Source organism: Siphateles boraxobius, unplaced genomic scaffold (genome assembly GCF_051911475.1).
Source record: "Siphateles boraxobius isolate OS27281-9 unplaced genomic scaffold, OSU_SipBor_1 6, whole genome shotgun sequence".
NCBI lineage: Eukaryota > Metazoa > Chordata > Actinopteri > Cypriniformes > Leuciscidae > Siphateles > Siphateles boraxobius.
Genome location: NW_027509186.1, coordinates 39,817,384 through 39,844,183, shown reverse-complemented (window position 1 = coordinate 39,844,183; position 26,800 = coordinate 39,817,384). Strand labels below are relative to the sequence as shown.

At 40.2% G+C, this 26,800-nt stretch overlaps 4 protein-coding genes across 5 annotated transcripts in view; all 4 read right to left on the bottom strand.

Moving 5' to 3' along the window:
- The window catches only part of LOC143715491 (uncharacterized), a 659,702-nt gene that overhangs the window by 298,771 nt on the left and 334,131 nt on the right, over positions 1-26,800 (bottom strand). The window lies entirely within an intron of this gene.
- Positions 1-26,800, bottom strand: part of LOC143715483 (uncharacterized) — a 349,601-nt gene that overhangs the window by 23,401 nt on the left and 299,400 nt on the right. The gene's annotated exons all lie outside the window — the stretch shown is intronic.
- The window catches only part of LOC143715461 (uncharacterized), a 272,811-nt gene continuing 267,478 nt past the window's right edge, over positions 21,468-26,800 (bottom strand). Inside the window, exon 3 of the transcript XR_013195761.1 lies at positions 21,468-21,733. The gene's annotated coding sequence lies outside the window, so the exon portion shown is untranslated. The remainder of the gene's footprint in view (positions 21,734-26,800) is intronic.
- LOC143715400 (uncharacterized) lies at positions 21,713-25,226 on the bottom strand. Of its 2 annotated transcripts, none has more exons than XM_077207157.1 (4): positions 25,186-25,226; positions 23,797-23,840; positions 23,557-23,718; positions 21,713-22,980 (listed from the first exon to the last, which is right to left on the bottom strand). In XM_077207157.1, exons 3-4 carry the CDS (start codon positions 23,639-23,641, stop codon positions 21,791-21,793), a joined length of 1,275 nt encoding a protein of 424 aa, XP_077063272.1. In that variant the 5' UTR covers positions 23,642-23,718; positions 23,797-23,840; positions 25,186-25,226; the 3' UTR covers positions 21,713-21,790. The 2 variants fall into 2 exon arrangements, with proteins under 2 accessions (XP_077063272.1, XP_077063273.1); XM_077207158.1 differs by having other exon boundaries at positions 23,557-23,688; positions 25,186-25,222.

Genomic DNA, 26,800 nt, shown 5'->3' with positions numbered 1-26,800 from the left:
GTCCTGTCTGCTGACAAGAAAACAAGACCTCTGGTTCTTACCTGGCAAGACATAGAGGTGCTAGAGGCCATCCAAAGAGCACTGAAGCCCCTGCACAACTTCACTGACGCTTTGTCAGGCGAGGAGTATGTGACACTCTCATACGTAAGACCTGTGCTCCACCTCTTTAACAGCAGCCTCCTTGCTCCTGAGGAAGGTGACAGTGAGCTAACAAAGTCCATCAAACACACCACCTTGACTTACTTAAATGAAAAGTATTCAGAGCCCTCTACCAGTGACTTTCTGGACATGGCTTCCTTTATAGACCCACGGTTTCGGGGGAAATATGTCAGCAGTGGGAAAATGGTTGCATTGAAAGAGAGGGTCATCTGTGAAGCACAGAGTTTGCTAGGTGATCAGGGGAGCTCTGCAGGTGTTGACAAAGCTGTGCCTCAGGCCTCATCCACACTACTGCGTTTTAGTTTGGAAACGGAGAATTAAAACGAATACGATCTCCGTCCACACCAGCGTTTTAGCTGCGTATTAGAGTTGATCTCCGTCCACATTAAAACGACTGAAAACGCGGATCACGTCACCATTCACCTACACTGAGCATGCGCGTGCCGGTGTAAACAGGAATCAGATTAACTATTCCTCAGATTTCGCCAAGGTTGATAACTGCCGATCTGGACATTTGAAAGTTTTCGGACCATTTCTCAGGAACCACAACTTCATTGATAAAATTATCCCACCATGCGCTGGTAGTTCCCGGCTTAACCCAAAACCGACGCTCCATGTGCGGTCGATATCGCCTCTGCACACGGGAATTGTCACGGATCGCTCGAATAATAGCTTGCCTCCAACGCATGTAGGCAGTATAGCATTGTAAAATTCAGAATTTACTTGCACTAACGTAACTGCTAGTCCAGGCTGTTGTTGTATGTTTTCTTCCGTTGTATGACACCCAATCAGAGAGCCGAGCGTGAGCCTCTGCGTCATCGTTTCTAAAGTCCTCCGTTTTGAACCGTCTACACTAAAACGCTCTCCGGAGATTCAAAACGCAAAACGGGGTCGGCAGCGTTTCTAAACTTCTCCGTTTTAGGTCTTCGTTTTTGCCATTTTAGTGTGAGCGGGAGGTGCAAACGTAGCAAAAGGTCTGCGTTTCTAAACTAAAACGTAGTAGTGTGGATGGGGCCTCAGTCCGCACAAGAGAGTGCCATAGCAGATCCTTTGCCCCCCATTGCTAAAAAGAAAAAAACTCTAGCCAGTTTTTTTGTCCAAGACGCAACCCCTTACACTTCTTCATTCACACCTCGCGAGTCCATTGAGAATGAGTTGTCAAGCTATTTACAGTCTGTATGTTTGGAGAGTGAGGCAGACCCACTACAATGGTGGTAGGAACATGAGGTTGCCTATCCAGCACTGAGCACCCTAGCAAAAAAGTACCTCTGTGTGCCTGCCACTAGCAGTCCTTCTGAAAGGATCTTCAGCTGCAGTGGAAATATAGTTACTTGTCAAAGGGCTACACTTAACCCTGACACAGTAGACAGATTGGTATTCCTTGCTCAAAATATTAAAATGTAAAAGAGTTACACGAACTTGTTTTTTGGCTATTTGTTGATGGCTACAACAGAGTTAATGCAATGAGGTTGAGTTGTTTTATTTTTGAACGAAAAGGCAGCAATATGTATTATTTCTTTTATTTTACAGTTAAATTATTATGTAATCAGGGACATCTTAAATGTTGCAGAAGCACTTTGTTCCTATGCACTGCCTATCATGAATAGAGTTGTTTCATTTTTGAATGAAAAGAAGGCAATATGTATCTTCCTTTATTTTACAGTTAAATTATTATTTTTGTATACAGGGATTTTTTTTTTAAATGTCGCGGAAGCACTTTGTTCCTACGTGTAATGCCTACCTCTTTGCACTTCAAAAAAAAAAAAAAAAAAGACTGTGGTATTTGGCATATTTGTTTTCGCAGTAGTTTTTGGGGGGTTGTTTTTCCTGTAAAGATATCGAGATATATATCGTATATCGAGATATAGCAAAATATATAGAGATATATTTTTTGCTCCATATCGCCCAGCCCTACACTAAATTAAACTAGATCAGTCAAGTCACCTTTATTTATATAACGCTTTACTGTAAACAATATACTTTAGATTGTTTCAAAGCAGCTTTACAGTGATAAAAGGATTAAAGTAACAGATTGTTTTGGCTTTACAGCAGCTCTAGAATAAAGTTATTGTCCAGCTAAAGTTAGTTTTGATCAGTGGTTCTCAACTCAGACATTTTACCATGGTCATTAAGCTGCGACTGTCTGTCTGTGTGTGTGTGTGTGTGTGTGTGTGCGTGCGTGCGTGCGTGCGTGCGTGTGTGTGTGTGTGTGTGTGTGTGTTTATTGAGTGTTGTATGCATTTTGGGGAAACGGAAACAACAGTAAATACACAATACTAGCATGAACTATTAATGAAACATATGGAAACTGCTTCTGATGAATAGAATGAACATCATTCCTGCATGCAGATCCTTCCCAGTAACACATGATGTACCAGTTACGTAATTTATTGGTACTTTTTGGTAATTTCATGACTTACTAATTGACAACATAAAATACGACGCTGCATGCTAGTCATTTATTTATTCATTTATTATTATTAATAATGACATGATATACAGTGCACACCGCTGTATTTGCATGTTTTAAGTGTAAGTGTTGCGGCAAAAATTGATATCAAACCCAGGGTTGTCAACTTTGGGACTTTGGCTGGAGTGAGACTTTCAGTGCGTGTGCGGAGAACATTTTTGGTAACCCTATACCCTAATTTTAAAAATGTCAGTCCTTGTTTACTTAGTATAAACTAAAAAAAACCCGAATAGAATGGAAACGCTTTTTCAAAATAAAAAAGATAATTAAAAAAAAAATAGATTAAGAAAGCCACCGCTGGTCACATCTATGGTTAGATTGATTTATTTAGATCCAGTGAAGATCCCTTAACCCTACTACTAAACCCAAACACCCATTTTATACAGGTCATAAAAAGGATAAACTGTAATGGAAAGAGATGTGTAGGGAAATGGCAGTTTTATTAACAATATAGCATTAAAATATATTTTGAGCCACTAATCCTACTCTTAATTTACCCCTAAACCCCCATAACCATTCCTTAAAACTACGTAGGCTACAATTATGAAGAAAAACATAGCAGACAGACAAAAAGTATAATCACAATAATTTATTTAGTGCGAAAATGTCAAAACCGGTACTAAAAGTCGTTCACATCATGATGTGTTGCAGTCGCAGTCCTCTCTGAGCAGAATTTATGTTATTAATCCATTAAAATATTAATCCGGATTCGGTTCACACTGTGAAGGCGCGCGCGCTTCTTCATTTAAAATGTAGCACACCGACTGGAACACGGCATGTCGCAATTTGTGACGAAGCAGGCGAGCGCCAATGAGCGTTTGATATCCCTGCCGTAAAACATGTCGTAACGCTTCTTGAGGGTGCAATTTTTGAATTTGAATTCATCACGAGCGCGGGATTTGACGTTCACGGTTGCTGCTGAGAATGGAAGATCGCTGGATAAAGGAGATGGTTCTCACTGCAGAACATGAAATCCACGGGGAGGAGTCAGATCCAGATCCAACTCCTCCCACCTTACATATACCTAAACCTACCCATCTCCGCCCCCTGATCCCTAAACCCACCCCTAATCCCTAAACCCGCCCCTAATCCTACACATCTCCACCCCTTGGATCTTGATCCGACTCCTCCCCGTGGATCTCATGTACTGCATTGAGGTGCTACTGGGATAAAGGGCTGAATTTGGGATCTGTTTCTTGCAAACGTATGGATTCTAAAGATTTGGATTACATTAAGCTAATAAAATGTATGTCTTTTGTGAATTTGTTGTGTTTTGGTTTATTATGGTTCTATAGGAGAAAACGCATTTTGTGTATCACGGTAAATAAGCTATATTAAGAAATGGTTAAACGATTAAAGTATTTTTAAGGTTTTAAAGTGTAGTTTTGTTTAACGCCATGTAGGCTAACGTTAGTCCTCCGAGTTTGCAGCAGGAGGCACGGACAGAGTGAAATGTTATTATTTCTTAAATGAGTAAAATGCATTTTGTGACTGAAAAACGTAATTGATAAGACAATTGAATGCAATAGAGTGAAAACATTAATACCACGATTTTAATACCCATAAATAGGAATACGTACGAATTTGTACGTCGGAAGAGTTCATACGTAAATAATTTACGTTTTTGTACTGTCAATACGTAAATATTTGACGTTTTAGTGCTGTAAATACGTCAGTATTATACGTTTCTAATTGTATAAAACGTAATTAAATGTACGTGTGGTAGAACTACACTTAACGTAAAAATGCACACGTATTCTCATGAGATCACGTTGGATGGATGGGACATGTCCCCAGCCCTTTTTCTCAGGATCGATATTGTCCCCCACGACTTTTTGAAACATTGAGGCACGGATGTACATAGTACAAATGAATAAAACATCTCCAGGGTAGGGTTGCACCAGCTTTTCGTAAGTAATTTTTTAAAATTGGAACGTAAAGTCCACACTAGAGGCTTAATAACTACTAGCTAGTTTGTAACTAACTCTGTACTTTATTCCGCTATAGGCAGAACGTAGTTAGTAGGTCGTGAGCTCTACGTAAAGTAATGCGTAGTCGCATACTATGACGTTTAGTCTCGATGATCCAATAGCAGCCTTCAAAAACGTGAGCAGAAGTTGTTTAAATGCTATGAATTTCAGTTTATCCTTCATTCTAACAACAGTAAAATATGTTTACTTTAAATACGACACTTAATCATGAGTAGCATAAGTGTTTTTATATGTAATTACATTCAGAAACTGTATTTGAAACGAATTAATAAGGATAAATAAGTAATGATACAAAAAAAACATAAGAAATAACATTTATTGATTATGACTGAGTTTATGTGACATGCACAACACGGACAGATGGGACAGATGCACACAGCGGCGCTATAGGACGGGTTCGTGTTGATGAGCCGCTAACAAAGTAATCTATTCACAAAATGTTCACTCTTTTAAAATGTAGGCGAGTTTAAATGTCAGCATTATCATATGTCTAAAGAATTGAAATCTGTCAGGTAAAAGAAGAGCTTATGATGCAGTTCAGTCTGCCTGCTATTTTAGTCCAACCGCTACTCCTGATCGGAGGCTGCCGTAAATATTTAGTTTATACCTAGAGTTAAGCTTCAACTAAGTTTAATTGTGCAATGCAAAAATATTTAGTAGTGCATAAGTTGCATCTTAAGCCTGTTTTATGCTTCTGCGTCGAATCGACGGCGTACCCCCGCAGACCCCTCTGCGTCGCCGCGAACCCCTCCGCCGTAGTTCGATGTGCACCTCCAAAAAATTGTAACTACACGTCGAGGCGACGCAGACCACAAGGGCTGTGATTGGTCAGATGCACCGCGATGCAACTCAACCTGACGCAGAACCATAAAACGGCCACGACGCCGTAGGAGTGACGGCGTAGCTACGCCATGGAGTTGACGCAGAAGCATAATGAGGCCTTTAGTGCCCATTTATGTCAAAACTAGGCTAAGTTGTAACTTACGCACAGTTGGTGCAACCGGGCCCAGTTAAATAGCAGAGCATTAATTTAGCTCACTGCTAAATAAGAGATATAGCGCTTAAATCGTTTTTTTATTATTTTTTTTATCAAGCTGAGCGCTCGTTGCCACTGCGATCACTTGAATGGATACACGCGTGCACAGTCTTCACTCGGACGCGCTCTTCAATATATCGCCGTTGCGGAGAGTCTCTATTTGTTCCGGTGAAATCACAACATAAAATGCACACAAACGTGTCCCTGCTAGATATAGACTGTAACCACTGATGAAAATATTCGGTTTGGATGAGAGAGAAAAAAACTATACGAGTGCGGATCAGAACCCGTAACCTCTGACACGCTTGGCAAAAGATCTACCACAAGACCATTGTAGAACTCAAACAAAATCTGCAGATCGATGCATTTATTTACGGGTTGAGCAGAGAGGCTGCACAGTTTGACCAGTGGGCAGCGGCCGCACACCAGGCCGCTGAATGCTGTGTTTCCAAGAACTTGCAATGTATAACTATTTTCAGACCAGCCCTCGCGGCCTCGAAAGACCGGCCCACCAGGAAAAGTCCCGACTCTCACGATTTCCAATCCGCCCCTGCCTGTCATTAATACGCTGTGGTAATCTAGTAATCAACAGAATATTAACGGATTCGATTGAGAAAAATGGATTTTGGCGTGACATTTCTTGTGTGTGCCTGAGAGCGTGAGATTGATGCTGAAAGCGTGAGTGTCACGTCAGATGTGTGAGAGTTGGCAACCCTGGCTGTATTTTAATACCGCATAGCATATTTTGCAAGTAATTTCGTCGCCCTTTCTGTCTAAATGGTCCCACACAGTAGGCCTACTTCTTTTCACTCGCTTCATTTTCTTTGCTCAGCGAAATTTAGCTGACATTTATTCATTTAGCTGGCGCTTTTATCCAAAGCGACTTACAATTGCTATATATGTCAGAGGTCGCACGCCTCTGGAGCACTTAACTAGGGGTTAAGTGTTTTGCTCAGGGACACATTGGTGTCTCACAGTGGATTCGAACCCGGGTCTCTCACACCAATGGCATGTGTCTTATCCATTGCGCCATCACCACCCCAAATATGTCTGTAGGCACGTGTGGTTGCGCGTCTAGATGCACTGTCAATATGAGCATCCCTAATTCATTGCTATAGGAGAGGAATAATTTTCTAAACTCGTTAAATCATCTAAATCGACAACATGTATGTTAGACCCTATACCGACTAAGCTACTGAAAGAGATGCTTCCAGAGGCCATAGATCCTCTTCTTAATTATATTAATTGTCATGTTTGTCACAATTTGTCATTAGGATACGTAAAACAAAAACTTTTAAGCTGGCTATGATTAAACCGCTTGTTAAAACGAAAAAAACGTACAGAATTGGACAATTACTGGCCGATCTCGAATCTACCTTTACTGTCAACGATACTAGAAAAGGCAGTATCTTCACAACTATGTTCATTTTTAGAAAGAAATGGTATCTGCGAGGATTTCCAGTCAGGATTTAGACCGCACCATAGCACTGAGACAGCTCTCATTAGATTCACAAATGATTTGCTCTTATCATCCGATCGTGGTTGTATCTCTCTATTAGTGCTACTCGATCTTAGTGCTGCATTTGATACTATCGACCACAACATTCTTTTAGATAGACTTGAAAATTATGTTGGCATTAGTGAAATTGCATTAGCATGGTTTAAAGCATACTTATCTGACCGTTATCAGTTTGTAGCAGTAAATGAAGAGATGTCTCATCGATCAAAAGTTCAGTATGGCATACAACAAGGCTCAGTACTAGGACCGTTGCTGTTCACTCTGTACATGCTACCCTTGGGAGATATCATTAGGAAGCATGGCATTAGTTTTCACTGTTATGCTGATGATACTCAGCTCTATATTTCTTCACAGCCCAGACGAATTCTGGCCGGTTGATAATACCTAGAATATCAAAATCGACTGCTGGCAGTAGATCCTTTTCGTATTTAGCACCAAAACTTTGGAACAGTCTTCCTAACATTGTCCGGGAAGCAGACACAGTCTGTCGGTTTAAATCTAGGCTAAAAACACATCTCTTTGGCTTAGCATACACATAACACATTATAGACTTCTATAGTTCAATGTTAGGCTCCATCGATTAGGTCAGCCGGTACCGGGAACCCTTCCCATAAATCCAGATGTACTCGTTACATTATAAGAAGGATGGCGTCTATGCTAATATTAGTCTCTCTGCTTAACCCGAGGTTTACCGCAGTCCACCGGATCCAGGCCGTATCCGGATCAAATGAAGGACCTGTGCCTGGCCACGACGACAACGCAGTCCTGAAGTAGCAAATAGTCTCTCCACTGTGAAGACATCCTTCCCTTTACCTCTGTACTGATAAAACTTTGTCGGGATAATTACAGTTCACGTGAATACGCGGAAGCGATAAAAAAATTCTATATTATACATTTTTCAAGTCTTGTACCTTGGAACCTATTTCATGGTTTGCGTTCTCAAGCCACCAGGCCCTGTTTTGTGCAAATGAGCGTCCGAATCGCATTAAAGGTTTTCTGTTAGAATGGTGTCGTGTTAGTGGCCCTTTAGTTAGTAACTAATGAACGTTGTCAAATCTAACTTTAGCTGGACAATAACTTTATTCTAGAGCTGCTGTGAAGCCTAAACAATCTCTGTTACTTTAATTTCCTATTATTAAAATGATAATTTCCTATAATTGTTGTTGTAAAGCTATGTATTAAGAAAATGTTTTATAAAGAAAAACACTGCAATTGTTGTTGTAAAGCGATTTATTAAGAAAATGGTTTATAAAGAAAAACACTGCAATTGTTTTTGTAAACTCTTTTATTGAGAAAGTGGTTTATAAAGAAAACCATACCACACTTAATGTTTTAAGCATTTATTAAAAAGCATAGTGAGGATCAAAACATGTATTAGAAAGAACTTTGCTAAAAAAAAAGGAAAAGAATGCTAGCATTACTGTTGTATGTTTTCCGGACGAGACACAGAATACAACAAAGAAAAGTTCAAAGAAGGAGGACGAAGAGAGAAAGGCTTTATATTAACAAGTCCCAGGGAGTTTCCAGGAGGGGATTTCCAAAAAGCTTGAGCTGAACTGACCACGGAGAAGTCTTCTGTGATCTAATTATTGTAAGTATGAAAATTCAAATGCTTATGATTTAGGACATATCTGACTTACTTTACCTAACCTGAGAATAATTAAAATAAGGTAAGAGGTGTTAAAAAATACACACCATAAAACAATGTTGTTATTGTACAGCGCTTAGACAACTTTTATGTTGCAGAGAAATGTGTAGACGTTTAATTAAAACATTATATAATAACTAACTTTATAAAAATATAAAAAATACATATTTTTATGAAATAACTCATTTTATGAGATATGAGCGGGTGGGCTTAACTCTGAGCTCCAGGTTTTTCTCCAGTATGAGTTCTTTGGTGCCGTTTCAGATTGTCAGTTCTAATAAAGCTCTTCCCACATTTAAAGCACACATGATCTTTCACTCCATTGTGTGTTTTCTGGTGCTTATTAAAACTGTCCAGCCTGGAAAAACTCTTTCCACAGAAAGAACACACATAAGGCCTCTCATCTGAATGAACTTTCTGGTGATCTTTTAGATTTGATAATAATCAGAATCAGAATCAGAATCAGAAAGAGCTTTATTGCCAAGTGTGCTTGCACACACAAGGAATTTGTTTTGGTACTGAGGCTTCCAGTGGACATATACAAATACAACATGAAACATAATACTACAAATTATAAGAATAAAAAATAAAAATATAAATATATGAGAGTAAAACTATCACAGTTGGGTTTAGTCAGAATAGAAATTTTCAGATTTACAGATTATGAACCTATTTACAGTGTTTTGAATATTATAAATAAATAAATCTACATATAAGTATCACCTGAGTTGTGGGATATTGCACTAAACAGTGGGAGTATTGCACTTACAGGCATATGCCTTGGGAGGAGTGTTAACTGTTCAGGAGGGAAATGGCCTGTGGGAAGAAACTGTTCCTGTGCCGAGATGTTCTTGTGGCCAGTGATCTGAGTCTCCGTCTTGACGGTAACAGTTCAAACAGGAGGTGTCCAGGGTGAGTGGAGTCTGTGATGATTTTACCTGCTCTCTTCCTCACTCTGGAAGAGTACAGGTCCTGGAGGTTTGGCAGGGGGGCACCAATAATCCTCTCCGCAGTCCGGACTGTCCGTTGTAGTCTCCTGATGTCTGATTTGGTAGCTGAACCAAACCAGACAGTGATGGAAGCGCACAAGACAGACTCAATGACGGCTGAGTAGAACTGAATCAGCAGATCCTGTGGCAGGTTGAACTTCCTCAGCTGGCGAAGGAAGTACAGTCTCTGCTGGGCCTTTTTCACAGTGGAGTCAATGTGATTGTCCCACTTCAGGTCCTGAGAGATGATAGTGCCCAGGAACCTGAATGACTCCACTGCTTCCACAGTGCTGTTCATGATGGTGAGTGGGAGGAGTGCTGAGCTGTTCCTCCTGAAGTCCACGATCATCTCCACTGTTTTGAGCGTGTTCAGCTCAAGGTTGTTATAACTGCACCAGGCAGCCAGCTGTTCAACCTCCAGTCTGTAAGCAGACTCGTCACCGTTTCGGATGAGACCGATGACAGTGGTGTCGTCTGCAAATTTCAGGAGCTTGACAGTGGGGTCTTTAGAAGTGCAGTCATTAGTGTACAGGGAGAAGAGCAGTGGGGAGAGAACGCACCCTTGGGGAGCACCAGTGCTGATTGTGAGTGTCTTGGATGTGTGTTTCCCCAGTCTCACTCGCTGCTGCCGGTCCGTCAGGAAGCTGGTGATCCACTGACAGATCGAGGATGGTATGGAGAGCTGGGTCAGTTTGGCTGTGAGAAGACCAGGCATGATGGTATTGAAGGCCGAACTGAAGTCCACAAAGAGGATCCTTGCATAAGTCCCTGGTCTGTCGAGATGTTGCAGGATATAATGCAGTCCCATGTTGACTGCATCATCCACAGACCTGTTTGCTCTGTAAGCAAACTGAAAGGGATCCAGCAGGGGTCCAGTGATGTCCTTCAGGTGGGCCAGCACCAGTCTTTCAAACGACTTCATGACCACAGACGTGAGAGCGACAGGTCTGTAGTCATTAAGTCCAGTGATTTTGGGTTTTTTGGGGACAGGAATGATAGTGGAGCGTTTGAAGCAGCAGGGAACTTCACACTGCTCCAATGATCTGTTGAAGATCTGCGTGAAGACCGGGGCCAGTTGGTCAGCGCAGGCTTTTAAACAAGCAGATGAGATGCCGTCTGGGCCTGAGGCTTTCCTAGTCTTCTGTTTTTTGAAGACTAGGCTCACGTCCTCCACACAGACCTTAAGCTCAGGTTGGATGGCAGGAGGGGGGAGTGATAATTGGAGAACAGGAGGTGATGCTGAATGTGTGAAGTGCAGATCAGACCGGGAGTGTGGTGTGAATGAGGGCTTTTCAAACCGGCAGTAAAATGAATTTAAATCGTCAGCCAGGTGTTGATTGTCCACAGATCGAGGGGATGGTGACTTGTAGTTGGTAATGTTCCTCAGGCCATTCCAGACTGATGATGGGTCGTTGGATGAAAACTGGTTTTTCAGTTTATCAGAGTAGTTCCTTTTAGCAACTCTGATCTCCTTTGTCAATCTGTTCCTGGCCTGGTTATACAAGATTTTATCCCCACTTCTGTAAGCATCCTCTTTGGCATGACGAAGGTGTTTGAGTTTCCCAGTAAACCATGGTTTATCATTAGTGAATGATAAGAATGTCCTGGTAGGAATGCATGTATCCTCACAGAAACTTATATATGATGTTACAGTATCTGTGAGCTCATCCAGATCATTGGTAGCAGCTTCAAAAACAGTCCAATCAGTGCAATCAAAGCAGGCCTGTAGATTCTGCTCTGCTTCATTAGTCCATCTTTTCACAGTCCTTATTCCAGGTTTAGCTGATTTCAGTTTCTGCCTGTAGGTCGGTATGAGATGAACCAAACAGTGATCAGAGAGCCCCAAAGCTGCCCGTGGGACGGAGTGATACGCATTTCTTATTGTGGTGTAACAGTGGTCCAGTATATTACTGTCTCTGGTGGGACATGTAACGTGCTGTCTGTATTTTGGTAGTTCACGGGAAAGATTTGCTTTGTTAAAATCCCCAAGAATGATTAAAAGAGAGTCTGGGTACCTTTGTTCCGTTTCAGATATTTGTTCAGCCAGCTGTTGTAGCGCCGCGCTCGCGCACGCGTCTGGAGGGATGTAAACATTCACGAGAATGAAAGAGGAAAATTCCCGAGGCGAGTAGAAGGGTTTACAGTTTATGAAATGTGCCTCTAAATTAGGAGAGCACATCTTCTTCAGTGTTGTTACATCTGAACACCAACTTTCGTTAATGTAGAAACACAATCCACCACCTCTCGTTTTCCCCGTTAGCTCCGCGATGCGATCCGCTCGGAACAGCTGGAAGCCCGGCAGATGTATTGCGTTGTCCGGTATGGCTTCACTCAGCCAGGTTTCAGTGAAGCACAAAGCAGCAGAGTTTAAAAAATCCTTGTTAGTGTGGGTGAGGAGAAGAAGTTCATCCGTTTTGTTAGGAAGGGATCGGAGATTCGCGAGATGAATGCTGGGGAGTGCAGTGCGCAGGCCGCGCTCGCGGAGTTTAACCAGCGCGCCGGCTCGCTTCCCGCGTTTGCGTCTGAACGTGCGTTTGAACAACAACGCTGCACCTCCGACGAGAATGTCCAGCAAAACGTCCGAATAATCAAAAACTGTAGAAAAGGTCTCTGGTGTGTGTTTCCTAATGTCCAGTAGTTCGTCTTTGGTGAAACTGATAGGAAAAGAATGACTAAACGCAGAACAAACGAACAAAAACAACACAATAGCTGGAGAGCTCCACACCGAGGCAGCCATCCGCGGCGCCATCTTGGATCTTGTATTTTGGTAGTTTTTGGTAGTATTTTGGTAGTATTTTGGTAGTTTTGGTAATAAAGTAAAATCTTTACCACACTGATCACAGTTAAATGTTTTTTCTCCAGAGTGAACGCGCAGATGATAGTTGAGATTAGTTAGATATCTGAAGCTCTTCTCACACTGAGTACAGTCGTACGGCTTCTCTACAGTATGAACTCGCTTGTGTAATTTCAGGGATCCAGACTGAGTGAAACTCTTGTTACAATATGAGCACTTATAAGGTTTTTCTCCAGTATGAATTCTTTGGTGATCACATCGTATGTTTCTCCGGAATCAGCCAGAGTGAAGGACGTCTTTATTCTGATTGGTTTCTGCCGTTTTGCCACTGCTTGCCGCTGAACCGCGTCATAGCTCATTACCATAAAGTTGAGCTTCTTTCAACTGATTGACGCTCAAAACGCCCAAAACGCGACGCCGAGGGATTTGACGCTCCTTGCAGCTGAGAGAAGCCAGCTTCCATTGAAAATGAATGACTTCCGGCCGCTTTGGAAGCTCAAGTCGGCGGCGGTGTGAACATACGGTTAATGATAGATGTAATGAAAAAAGCTCCACTTTGAGCTCCACTTTTCAAGGCTCAGCTGGCCAGCAATGCTTCACTTTTGGGCAAAGCAGAAGCAATGCTTCACTTCATAGAGACCAATGGCTTTGATTCAATGCGTGACTCGCTGCTTTCCCGCCACGGCTTCCTCCCGCTGTGTAATGCTGACCAGCGCTGATGCCATTCATGATAAATACCACACGTTAAAAGGATGATACGACAAATATTTCGCTTTCCTTGGAAATGGCAACCTTTTCACGAATATACATGACTTGACTTCAAAGACAGACGCACGTAATCGCACGCGCTCAGTCGATCACATTCACTGTCTGTTTAGGCTTAAGTCCAAATCCACGAATCCTTTGTACAAATCACCATGATAAACAGTCTTGTTATCATTATTAACTTATTTAACATTCAATACACATGGTACGAACCACGAAGGGTGGCCTTATAAAAAAAGAAAACGCGGTTATCACGACAGCCCTATTTACAGACGCACTCAGACATGAGTTTGGGACAGCCGTCCTTTGATGCAGGTTGGTGTGTTACTCATGCATATGTTGTAATTATTTTATCATTATTATAATTCATTTTCTATGTAAAGCACTTTGAATTACCATTGTGTATGAAATGTGCTATGAATAAACTTGCCTATATAATCTGTCACCAACAAAAACACAACACTATAGAATTATGTATTGTATTAACTAAGTAATTGTATTAAATATTATACCAACTTATTCAAGCACACAAATGTAACAAGTAAACCAAATTTAAGTTCACTCAACTTTAAACTTTATTACTATAAATCCATAACCTTTGTTGCATTTATTTCCTGTTATCACTGTAAAGCAGCTTTTAAAGTATCAGTATTGTAAAAAGTGCTTAATAAATAAACGTGACTTGACTTGACTATGATATGAACATATATGTGTAAGTATTGGTATGGATTTCTTCTAGTCAAGTCACCTTTATTTATATAGCACTTTATACAATGCAGATTATTTCAAAGCAGCTTTACAATGATAACAGGAAAATAATGCAACAAAGTTTGTTTCGGCTGTACAGCAGATGTAGAAGAAAATAGTGTCATAGTCCAGCTTAAGCAAGTTCAGTGATGGTTCATTTTCTACAATAACTATATATTTTTGAGGCTTGAAAATGTTGATTATCTAGACTGTAAATGGATCAACAAAGAATGATGATAATTTTAAAAATATCTTCATTTGTGTTCCAAAGATGGAGAAAAAAGTATTGTGTGTTGGAACATGTAAATGATTTTTGTGTGAACTGTTCCTTTAAGAAATGGAAGACCAAGAAAGTCGGTTTGAGTTCTGCAATGGATAACACGGACATCAATGATTTAAAAATAAAAATAAATGTAATGTGAAAAAGAACTGTTGCATAAAAATGAGTAAGTTTGTGTTTACATAATACATGCGTGTGTGTGTACTGTGTATAATTATTTTGTATATATAAATACACACACATGCATGTATATATTTAAGAAAAATGTGTTATTTATATATAGAATATTTATATATAATAAGAGGATGGAAAGGCGTAGTACCAAACTGATGAGTGATATCTTCTTGCAGTGCGTTGATCCAAAAGGAAATCCAAATTAAGAAAAAAGAGATCCGCACGTGAATATAGGCCAAAAAGCCCATGGGATTTTATTGTCCAGAGGCCACAAAAAAGTGCAAGAGTGCAAAACGTTTTCGGGTTCAACCCTTGATCAGTGTCTTGTGTTACCAAGCATACACCTGCGGTCATTTAAACACCTATTACCATAACGGAATCAGATTTTATCCCATATACAAATATTTACATCAATAGTTTACATGATTATATACACACATCAAAACAATCCTCTATTCAAAAAAAAATTTGTTAACAATTTTTTTTTTTTAAATCTAATAATATGAACATAAACTCATTCCCATTATTGAATATCACACAAGATTATTCTCATCATCCCTACACGTCACATGATTAGACATTGCAATGCATAATGAAACAAAATTTATAGAAAACAATTGAGAGTATATTCCTTATTCATGCCCAAAGGATATGGACATCTTAAGTCAAAAATCCATTTACATTCCCTCTGCAAAAGTCTCTGCTCCAAATTACCACCCAGCGACTGTTTTATATGTTCTATGACAACGGAATTTATTCCGAGATCAAATGGGACATCTCATTAAAACGGCAAGCAACTGGAGATCTTTTCCTTCTGATAGCGCTCATATGTTCAATTAAATAGTCCTTATGGATGTATTTAAACAAAGACTTGGTTTCTTTCCCTGTCTTAAGTGCGCGGCATGTACACACATCCGTAGAAGATGTTCTTCCTTTCGCAGAAGCAAAACGAACCGTATCAGATTAAACTATTTGTTACATGCGCTTCTACCAATGTGATTTAGCCTACCTATTATCTTATCCATGTGACAAACAATACACAGGGAAGGAAAATAGACAAATTAAGACACGTATCATTGAAAATATGAGCGCTTTCAGAAGGAAAGACCAAAAATCTCCAGTTGCGTGTCATTTTAATGAGATGTCCCATTCGATCTCAGAATTAAATTACGTTGTTAAAGTATAACACAGTCGCTGGTTGGTAATTTGGAGCGGAGACTTTTGCAGAGGGAATGGATTTTTTACCTAAAATGTGGTGTGAGGATCTCTTTTTTCTTATGATATAAATGATGCATAAATATATATTTGTGTGTGTGTCTAATCAAATTAAAGACTAAATTCAGCTCTAGATTAGAGCACTAGCCTTAGCTCTACATTATGCACCATTATTGATATTGTTAATCAATGTTAACATCAATTCATACATTAGAAACTAAGGAAGATTTCGGGTTTATTACATATTAACACTAAACCTGAGCACATAATGTGTTAATTAGTAGTTAAATACCTCATATCTCAAGCTGAATCATGTCATCTTTAACATGTGGCTCTTACACGGTCGTTAAAGCATCTCGGATTAAAATGAAAAAATAGTAAACTGGTCTTTAAACTTTCAGCGCTCGTGTCTCTCTTCTGCGTATCCTCTATTTGTTCTTTTGGATTTACATGGCAAACTAGAAACCTTTTTATTGTATTACTGCCACCTATTGGATGTTTAAATGCTCTATTGTTTTGTAATTGAATCCAATCTGATTTTAGATTCTGAAAGCTCTGTTTATATATGAACCCTAAACTTTGCAATTCAACACGCAAATTATTTTACATGTGTATTACGTGAAGTCGGAATCCAAACAAACATTAAGCGCATGCGCAGTGCGTCAGTCGCCACGTTCAGAACGAGAAGGGTCTGGCTGCAGACCGTGGGTTAGTGGAGCTCCACTCTAGAACAGGAAATACGTCACCTCCACTTGAATTAATAAAGGAGGGCCAAGATGGCGTCGCTGTGAACTCTTCGAATTATAACTCAGGTCATTGACTGACTGACGCTGTCGTAACGTGCAATGCAAGTGAAACGCATAGGGCTTGCGTGAAATTACTCACAAAAGGATGAATAAACACCATGCATTGATATTTCTGACGAGCATAGATGTTATTGTGACAGATTAAAATATGTATTTAATAAATTCATAAATCTGTGAAAAATTGAAAGCACTATATTCACACTATTTTGAATGAGTGTAAAAAGCCTATAACGACGAGACATTTCCAAGGAATAGCCCATTGACATCATATCCGGGAGGTAAGTCTGTAAATTCGAATAAAATCACAGACTTCGCTTATCCCGTGCGAATGCGCCACACGAAATTCAGATGTGGGGGGTAATTTGTAATTCACACGAGGTCCCCAGATAATACTAATCCCGTGCGAATAGGGCTTTATACTTCGCATCTAACACGCACACTTTGCGAATAAAATTTTAGAATTTATTAACCAATGGCTAATGTTAGACATTATGGTAAATGGTAAATGGTAAAACGGTAATTTTTTGTTACCATTTTAACATTTACATTATAAGTCAACCAGAGTGAAATTTACTCACATATGTGAGTGATTTATTCGCATTGTAGAGGGTTTACAGCAATAATTAAACTGATTTGAATTGACAGCATAACTTGCTTTCTTTTCAGGTCGACTCCACTGAGAAAGATGCACTTATATTCCCGCTGTGGACACAAGGACATGTTCTGCTATGTGTAAGTAATGCATGCTTTCAAAGAAAGTTTGTCAAGCTATATTGTTGAATGTGGAAAAGAAGCATAAGATTCCTTTTTACAACGCTCATTGGAATATTACACATGAAAGGTTAACTCATTGCCAAGATTATTCTCATAGGTGATGATGCCACTCAAAAGAGGAATACTGTTCCTCGATTCGCTGTTTGGGAACACAGTGCGAACAAGGCTTTGGCTACAAGCCCTACCGAGACATCTTGAGGTTACAACAGGATGATATATTTCGGCAGTCGCGTTCCCCTGACTTGCCCACATTAATGCAAGTACTTTCGGCAGTCGCGTTCCTCTGACTTGCACACATTAATGCAAGTACTTTCGGCAGTCGCGTTCCTCTGACTTGCCCACATTAATGCAAGTACTTTCGGCAGTCGCGTTCCTCTGACTTGCACACATTAATGCAAGTACTTTCGGCAGTCGCGTTCCCCTGACTTGCCCACATTAATGCAAGTACTTTCGGCAGTCGCGTTCCTCTGACTTGCACACATTAATGCAAGTACTTTCGGCAGTCGCGTTCCTCTGACTTGCCCACATTAATGCAAGTACTTTCGGCAGTCGCGTTCCCCTGACTTGCCCACATTAATGCAAGTACTTTCGGCAGTCGCGTTCCTCTGACTTGCACACATTAATGCAAGTACTTTCGGCAGTCGCGTTCCTCTGACTTGCCCACATTAATGCAAGTACTTTCGGCAGTCGCGTTCCTCTGACTTGCACACATTAATGCAAGTACTTTCGGCAGTCGCGTTCCTCTGACTTGCACACATTAATGCAAGTACTTTCGGCAGTCGCGTTCCTCTGACTTGCCCACATTAATGCAAGTACTTTCGGCAGTCGCGTTCCTCTGACTTGCCCACATTAATGCAAGTACTTTCGGCAGTCGCGTTCCTCTGACTTGCCCACATTAATGCAAGTACTTTCGGCAGTCGCGTTCCTCTGACTTGCACACATTAATGCAAGTACTTTCGGCAGTCGCGTTCCTCTGACTTGCCCACATTAATGCAAGTACTTTCGGCAGTCGCGTTCCTCTGACTTGCCCACATTAATGCAAGTACTTTCGGCAGTCGCGTTCCCCTGACTTGCCCACATTAATGCAAGTACTTTCGGCAGTCGCGTTCCTCTGACTTGCACACATTAATGCAAGTACTTTCGGCAGTCGCGTTCCTCTGACTTGCCCACATTAATGCAAGTACTTTCGGCAGTCGCGTTCCTCTGACTTGCACACATTAATGCAAGTACTTTCGGCAGTCGCGTTCCTCTGACTTGCCCACATTAATGCAAGTACTTTCGGCAGTCGCGTTCCCCTGACTTGCCCACATTAATGCAAGTACTTTCGGCAGTCGCGTTCCTCTGACTTGCACACATTAATGCAAGTACTTTCGGCAGTCGCGTTCCTCTGACTTGCCCACATTAATGCAAGTACTTTCGGCAGTCGCGTTCCCCTGACTTGCCCACATTAATGCAAGTACTTTCGGCAGTCGCGTTCCTCTGACTTGCCCACATTAATGCAAGTACTTTCGGCAGTCGCGTTCCTCTGACTTGCACACATTAATGCAAGTACTTTCGGCAGTCGCGTTCCTCTGACTTGCCCACATTAATGCAAGTACTTTCGGCAGTCGCGTTCCCCTGACTTGCCCACATTAATGCAAGTACTTTCGGCAGTCGCGTTCCTCTGACTTGCACACATTAATGCAAGTACTTTCGGCAGTCGCGTTCCTCTGACTTGCCCACATTAATGCAAGTACTTTCGGCAGTCGCGTTCCTCTGACTTACACACATTAATGCAAGTACTTTCGGCAGTCGCGTTCCCCTGACTTGCCCACATTAATGCAAGTACTTTCGGCAGTCGCGTTCCCCTGACTTGCCCACATTAATGCAAGTACTTTCGGCAGTCGCGTTCCTCTGACTTGCACACATTAATGCAAGTACTTTCGGCAGTCGCGTTCCTCTGACTTGCCCACATTAATGCAAGTACTTTCGGCAGTCGCGTTCCTCTGACTTGCCCACATTAATGCAAGTACTTTCGGCAGTCCCGTTCCCCTGACTTGCCCACATTAATGCAAGTACTTTCGGCAGTCGCGTTCCCCTGACTTGCCCACATTAATGCAAGTACTTTCGGCAGTCACGTTCCCCTGACTTGCCCACATTAATGCAAGTACTTTCGGCAGTCACGTTCCCCTGACTTGCCCACATTAATGCAAGTACTTTCGGCAGTCGCGTTTCCCTGACTTGCCCACATTAATGCAAGTACTTTCGGCAGTCACGTTTCCCTGATTTGTCCACATTAATGCAAGTACTTTCGGCAGTCGCGTTCCCCTGACTTGCCCACATTAATGCAAGTACTTTCGGCAGTCACGTTTCCCTGACTTGCCCACATTAATGCAAGTACTTTCGGCAGTCGCGTTCCTCTGACTTGTCAAGGCTGCTTGGACAAACTGCATAGTTATAGTACCTCACGTTCAGAGGATGTAAGCATTGTTGGCATTTCATGTTCAACCAATTTCTGAATTGTATTCTTTATTTCTGAAACTGTTTGTGTTCCCCAGCTGAATTATACTGTGTGTATTTAAATTGTAAGTATTCTTCGTAACACTGTCTTGATTTTTATCAGGGCTGTTGCACAAAAGCTCATGCCTGGGCCATGAGAAGAACAGTCAGGCCTGGATGTTGAGGTAATAATCATTTGGATCTGTAGATAACCTTTGCTCACAAAAACACACTTTGTCAGTGAAATAGTCATTTTATTTGTTGTTATTTTACAGAGCTTATATACTACTTTTATGTTGCAGAGAAATGTCTACTTTTAAATAAATCTGTTTATGAAACGACAGGTTTTATGTAACAAAAAGTTAAAAAAAACTCCATATTAAATTAAAAAATGTAAATTGAAGAAATTGACTACTTGCACAACTACTTCCGTGTTCTTCTAACGGTATTACTAACGCATTCTCATCCTTTGGCGTCATATAGGTGACGCCATATGACATTTCGTCGAAATCTTACGCACATGGCATCCTTTAGCGTCAATATAACACGCACTGTTATGGGTAGATTTAGGTCTGGGGTAGGGTTACGGTTATACGCCGTGGGATCTGCGTTTCATATTCACGCTAAACGATGCCATGTGCGTTGGATTTAGACGAGCGTCACCAGTATGACGCCTTGGGTTCTGCGTCTCATATTGATGCTGAACGATGCCATGTGCGTAAGATTTCGACGAAATGTACAAAGCGTCACATGTATGACGCCAAAGGATGAGAACGGGCTGGTATTACATATATCGGGAGTTTCCGGTAAGAGCGTTCAGCGCAACTACATACAAGAGAATGCAGATTATCACTACATTTTATGGATGTTAATTGATTACAACAATGAATAATGATCTCTGTATTAATTGTCTTGAGCTGCTGAAATGTTTCTATAAATATATTTTCTTTCCAACTGTGCATTCTGAATAATAAATATATATTTATCCACTAACCTGTAGCAGTCATATGCTCATCTTCTCATGAACTGTGTTGTTCTCTTACTGATATTTATACCTGTTGAGTTAACATTTTTAAATTAATTTGAGTAATAAAAAGGATTCCTGTGCATTGTTGCTTTATTCCAGTCTATAAAAATAATTGAATGAGTGAATGCTTGTGAGGAGCCTGTAACAATGTTAAATAGGCTATAGGCTATTTAATTAATCTTAAACACTTAAACAGTAACACAGCGTAGAGAATGACAGTCAATTACTTTGAATATTAATTACGCATTTTGGGCATAAACATGTAAGTAGTAAAACGATTGATATTGAATAGACACAGAATGATTAATCCAAATAAATAAATGTTTGTGGGTCGTACTGATGTTATTCATGTGTTCTCACACACTTCAGAGTCGTGGTCACTCGTTTATACGAACACACACCCTGTGGTAAAATAATGGCGTATTTTTAACAGCCATAGCTTCCTCAGATCGGCTGTTTGGATTTAAATTTCATTTTACGATGAGTTTGGAAACTTCTGCTCACAGTAAACATCAGAATATCCCTTCTGTCAATAAACATTGCCAAATTTTTTTATCTTATTGTGGACACTCATTTTAGGTTCAACTCTATTGTTCAACTCATTGACCACAGTACATTGAAAGTAAACATTACCGGAAATAAGTGAGATGTACTATTTCCAAACAGAAGTGCGTCACGAAGCTCAGTGCAAGTGGTCCATTGCTTTATATATTTAAAAATTATTGATTTTTGTTTTTTTCTTACATTTGCTTCCAGATTCTTTTAATTTTGGTATTTCTTCAAGCGTTCAATCAAATAATTCAATAATTTTCTTGTTCTCCAACATATAAAACACAAATCTTGTGGTATTTCACAGAAACACTATTTATTAGTTAAATAACTACACATTTACACAATGTGAATCTCACAAACATTTGCTCACTGTGACACAGAACAATGCTTTATAATATGATTCACTAGACTACTTGAATGAGTGAAACTCTTCTCACACTGAGTACAGTGGTACGGCTTTTCTCCAGTATGAACTCGCTCGTGTGATTTCAGAGATCCAGAACGAGTGAAATTCTCTTCACAATATGAGCACTTGTAAGGTTTTTCTCCAGTATGAATTCTTTGGTGCTGTTTCAGATTGTCAGCTCTAGTAAATCTCTTCCCACAGTCAAAGCACACATGATCTCTGACGTCATTATGTGTTTTCTGGTGCTGTTTAAAACTGTCCAGCCTTGAATAACTCTTTCCACAGAGAGAACACACATAAGGCTTCTCATCTAAATGAAGTTGCAGGTGATCTTTTAGATTTGATGATGATATAAAATCTTTACCACACTGATCACAGTTAAATGGCCTTTCTCCAGAGTGAAAACGCTCATGTACTTTCAGAGACCCAGAGCGAGTGAAACTCTCGTCACAATATGAGCACTTGTAAGGTCTTTCTCCAGTATGAATTCTTTGGTGCCGTTTCAGACAGTCAGCTCTAGTAAAGCTCTTCCCACAGTCACAGCACACATGATCTCTCACTTCATTGTGTGTTTTCTGGTGCAGTTTAAAACTGTCCAGCCTTGAAAAACTCTTTCCACAGAGAGAACACACATAAGGCTTCTCATCTGAATGAACTTTCATGTGATCTTTTAGATGTGCTGATGAAATAAAATCTTTACCACACTGATCACAGTTAAATGGCCTTTCTCCAGTATGAACTCGCTTGTGTGATTTCAGGTTTCCAGACTGAGAGAAACTCTTGTCACAATATGAGCACTTGTAAGGTTTTTCTCCCGTATGAATCCTCTGATGCTGTTTCAGATGCTCAGCTCTAGTAAAACTCTTTCCACAGAGAGAACACACGTAAGGCTTCTCATCTGAATGAACTTTCAGGTGTGATTTTAGAAGTGATGATGATATAAAATCTTTACAACACTGATCACAGTTAAATGGCTTTTCTCCAGAGTGACAGAGCAGATGAACACTGAGATCAGTTAAATATGTCAAACTCTTTCCACACTGAGTGCAGGTGTGCATCTTTTTTGCTTCTGTTCGTTGAGTTTGAAAGTTATGATGTTCCTCCTCCACTTCATTCAGTTCTTGTCTTTGCTCTTTCACTCTCACCTGGTCTAAAATACAAAAGAAATTCAGTTAGAATCAGTTCAAGTCAATCCTGATTTAAAGGGATAGTTCACCTGAAAATGAAAAGTCTGTCATCATTTACTCACCCTCAAGTTGTTCCAAACCTGTATACATTTCTTTGTTCTGCTGAATACAAAGATATTTGGAAGAATGTTTGTAATCAGCAGATCTCGCCACCCATCAACTACCATAGTAGGAAAAATATATATACTATGGTAGTCAAGATCTGCTTGGTTATAAACATTCATCTAAATATCTTCCTTTGTGTTCAACAGAACATAGAAATGTATACAGGTTTGGAACAACTTGAGGGAGAAAAAAATTATGACAGAATTTCTCTCCATCTCTTAATAGCAGAAAGCAAGCAACAGAGATCAGGTACCAGATTTTCACGTTTTGTTCTGTCATTCACTTGTTAATATAGTTAAAATATGTTTGACAACTGCTATATACAAGGTTATGATCATTTAGATGCATTTCTCTATCATTTATCATCCATATACTGCTTTTTAATTCACATTTACCAAAGCATCAACAATGAGGAATCAAGAATGGACACCAACCTGTTTGTTCCTCAGTATCTTCATGTTTTATTCTGGATGGTTCTGGATCACTCATGTCTTCAATCTCCTCTTTAATAAACTCCATCTTTACCAGTCACACAGATTTCAGCTGCTACTCCTGGAGTTTATTCCCTGTTTTCAGCTCATTCATTATGGTGATGTCTGAGATTTTCAGTAAATTGGCACATTAAGCATATTTTATTTGTGTCAACAGACTGAAACAAACTACAGCATCATCACCTTTTACTTTAGTTCTTGTCTTTGTTCTTTCACTTCCATCGGGTCTGAAAACATATTAAAACATTTGAGTTGTTAGAATGAGTTCAAGGAGGATAATTGTGAATTTTCAAGTGAACCCTGATTTAATAACAGAAAACAAGATACATAAGTTTATCAAATATCAGATTTTTGATGTACCAAGGGTTAGTTTTGTCATCCTCTTGTTAATAGTCAAAATGTGAATGACAACTGCTGTCATAAGCAAACATTATTTGCTTATTTTTCACAGCTCTTATGATTGGCATCTAACATACATATATAGGGCTGGGATAAACGATTATTTTTTAAACGATTAATCTAGCGATTATTTTTCCGATGCATCGATTAATCTAAAGATTCATTTTTAATCGCTTTTACACTAGTGCACTGACTCACAGAGAAGGACATGAATAGTTGAAATAAAGTCGTTATTTTTGTTTTTTTGCGCAGAAAATGTATTCTCGTCGTTTGATAAACTTAAGATTGAGCCACTGTAGTCACTTGGACTATTTTAACGATGTCTGTAATAACTTTTCGAGGCCGGCAAGTTTCAATCCTTTTGAAGCCTATGGAGGAGTGATCCAGCTCTCAGATTTCATCAAAAATATCTTAATTCGTGTTCCGAAGATGAACGAAGGTCTTACGGGGTTGAACAACATGAGGGAGAGTAAATACTGACAGAATTTTCATTTTTGGGTGAACTATCCCTTTAAGGCAACGTATGTTGCATAATACAGATTACCACAGTGATATTTAACCAACCGAGTTTGCTGTGGAAAGATGCTTTTGAGATTATTAATGGTCTGTTGAAAGTTACCTTGTTGATGCTTTTACACTTTTAAATGTCCTTTTAATGTTCAATGGTTGAAGGGTGAGTAGAATAATGTAATGAAATTGTTCACGGTTTAAAAATATATTATTGCGCATATATGGAGCTTAGTCTTTCACTGATTGTTTACAGCTTGAAGTTACACCCATAATTCGCGCAAAGCGTCGTGGGGCGCAGGATACTGTGGATAGCCATCTATCTATTGTGCTTTGGTTGCCCTATATATTAATACATTAGACATGACAAAATACCTCCATAGCAGTAAAGAGTAGACTCTCAAGTGGTACCGAGTGGCAAGACTTGCTAAACACGCGTTCAAAATGATCACGATAAAACGGATCCTCGCGCACATTCGACCCGGAGACTGGTTTATAGCGGTGGATCTGAAAGACGCACTTTCACAGGCGTTTACCGAGATTCGTGTTCGAAGGTGTCACGCTCATCGTCCGTTCACGAAAAGTAGCCTACGCAGTGCTTTCCCCCTTGAGACTTGGTAGGGAGCGCGTTCTGGACTATTTTCACTTATTAATGTAGAGACCTACCTGTCTGACTCTCTGCAGTCAAGGGCTGTTTTGGTCTGACTGAGCGCGCGCGCCCGGTCCCTTACAAATGACGTCACTCACATAACGAACTCAAAATAATTTATAAACAAAAATATATAATTTTTCCCGTCTTGCAAAAAAATAAAATAAAGATTATATGTGTAAAGTAAAAGAATATAAACAATTGTTTAACACATTTAATTAATAGTTTCAGATTCTACCAATTCTGTCGCCTAATAAAACATTGGTTGAAAAAAAACACTACAAAATATATTATATTTGTACACATTTGTAACTTACTGAAGCAGATTTAATGACATTTGAATCCATCTGAAAATCAAGAAAACAACCAACCCTATTTTTCAGTAGGTTTAAAATGTTACAGCAAATGCCTCTTGTACAATCAGGAAACATAGTAAACATTGGGTAAATATGGGCGTACGGCCCTCTTGAAAGGTTTGAATTTTAATTCAGATCGAAAAGTGGATCGAATTAGAACACTTTTAGAACATTTATAAGTCTGTGGATGACAATTTGTCATAACAACATTCTTTCACAAACCTCAATTATCTTAAAAATAAATGACATATATATAAAAAAATCTTTAATGTATACATTGAAATGAAAGTGAGCTAAATGACAGTTCAGAAAGTAACAACTCAAAATTTTTATCACTCTAGCTTTATCTGTATCTCATTGTTTATTTGAAGTATTGGATCTGTAGACAACCTTTGCTCACAAAATCACACCTTGTCAGTGAAATAGTCATTTTTTTATTTTACATAGCTTGTTTACAACTTTTATGTTGCAGAGAAATGTGTACTTTTAAATAAATCTGTTTATGAAACTACAGGTTTTATGTAATTAAAAGTAAAAAAAAAACTCTGGAGTGCAATAAATGAGGAGACAAGAGACGGAGATGCGTCAAGTCAGCTTTACTCTCCACTTAAATATATCAGAACTGTACAGCAGTGAGATCGACACAACAACACAACGTTAAACCCGAAACTAACATACCCTCTCCCTTAAAGGTATAGTCCCTTGGTGTATATCTCTTGTTCAGTCTTATTTGTGGGTCACCACACAGGCCCCCCCAGAATTCACCCATAAACAAGTTCAGACCGAACAGGTACCCCCAACAGAACATAGGACACTACTCACTAGTGCCAAACAGAACAGCCCAGCTCATAACAGTCCCAATGAAAAGTCAACGTATAGGGGGGTGGACCGGGCGGCCTTACCGGCTGCGCTTAACAGGAGAGGGGCAAAGGGCAAGGGGCGGGCGCATGGTTCGAGGCTGCCTCAGGGGGGAGCCCCTCGCCGTGGGGCAGGGCCAACTGCAGCGGTTCGCCAATATCCACATGAGCAGGCTTGTGCCGGTCTATAGCCACCCGCTCAGGCCTGCCCCCCATATCCACCGCAAAGTTCTTAGACCCTCCCCTCAGGACACGGAAGGGTCCATCTTAGGGGAGCGCAGCGGAGTACGATGGCCACCGTGGCGGATGAAGACATACTTGGCTGACGGTAAATCTTTGGGTACATAGGACCGGGGGAGGCCATTGTGCGACGTTGGAATGGGAATGAAAGCTTCGGCAATGTCCCGAGACACAGCACG

What these genes read in the sequence shown, in the direction of transcription:
- LOC143715400 (XM_077207157.1), bottom strand. Translation starts at nt 23,641, where the DNA reads ATGGAGTTTATTAAAGAGGAGATTGAAGACATGAGTGATCCAGAACCA. An exon ending in AGATACTGAGGAACAAACAG is followed by an intron (nt 22,981 to 23,556) that starts GTTGGTGTCCAT and finishes TTTGTATTTTAG; the next exon opens with ACCAGGTGAGAGTGAAAGAG.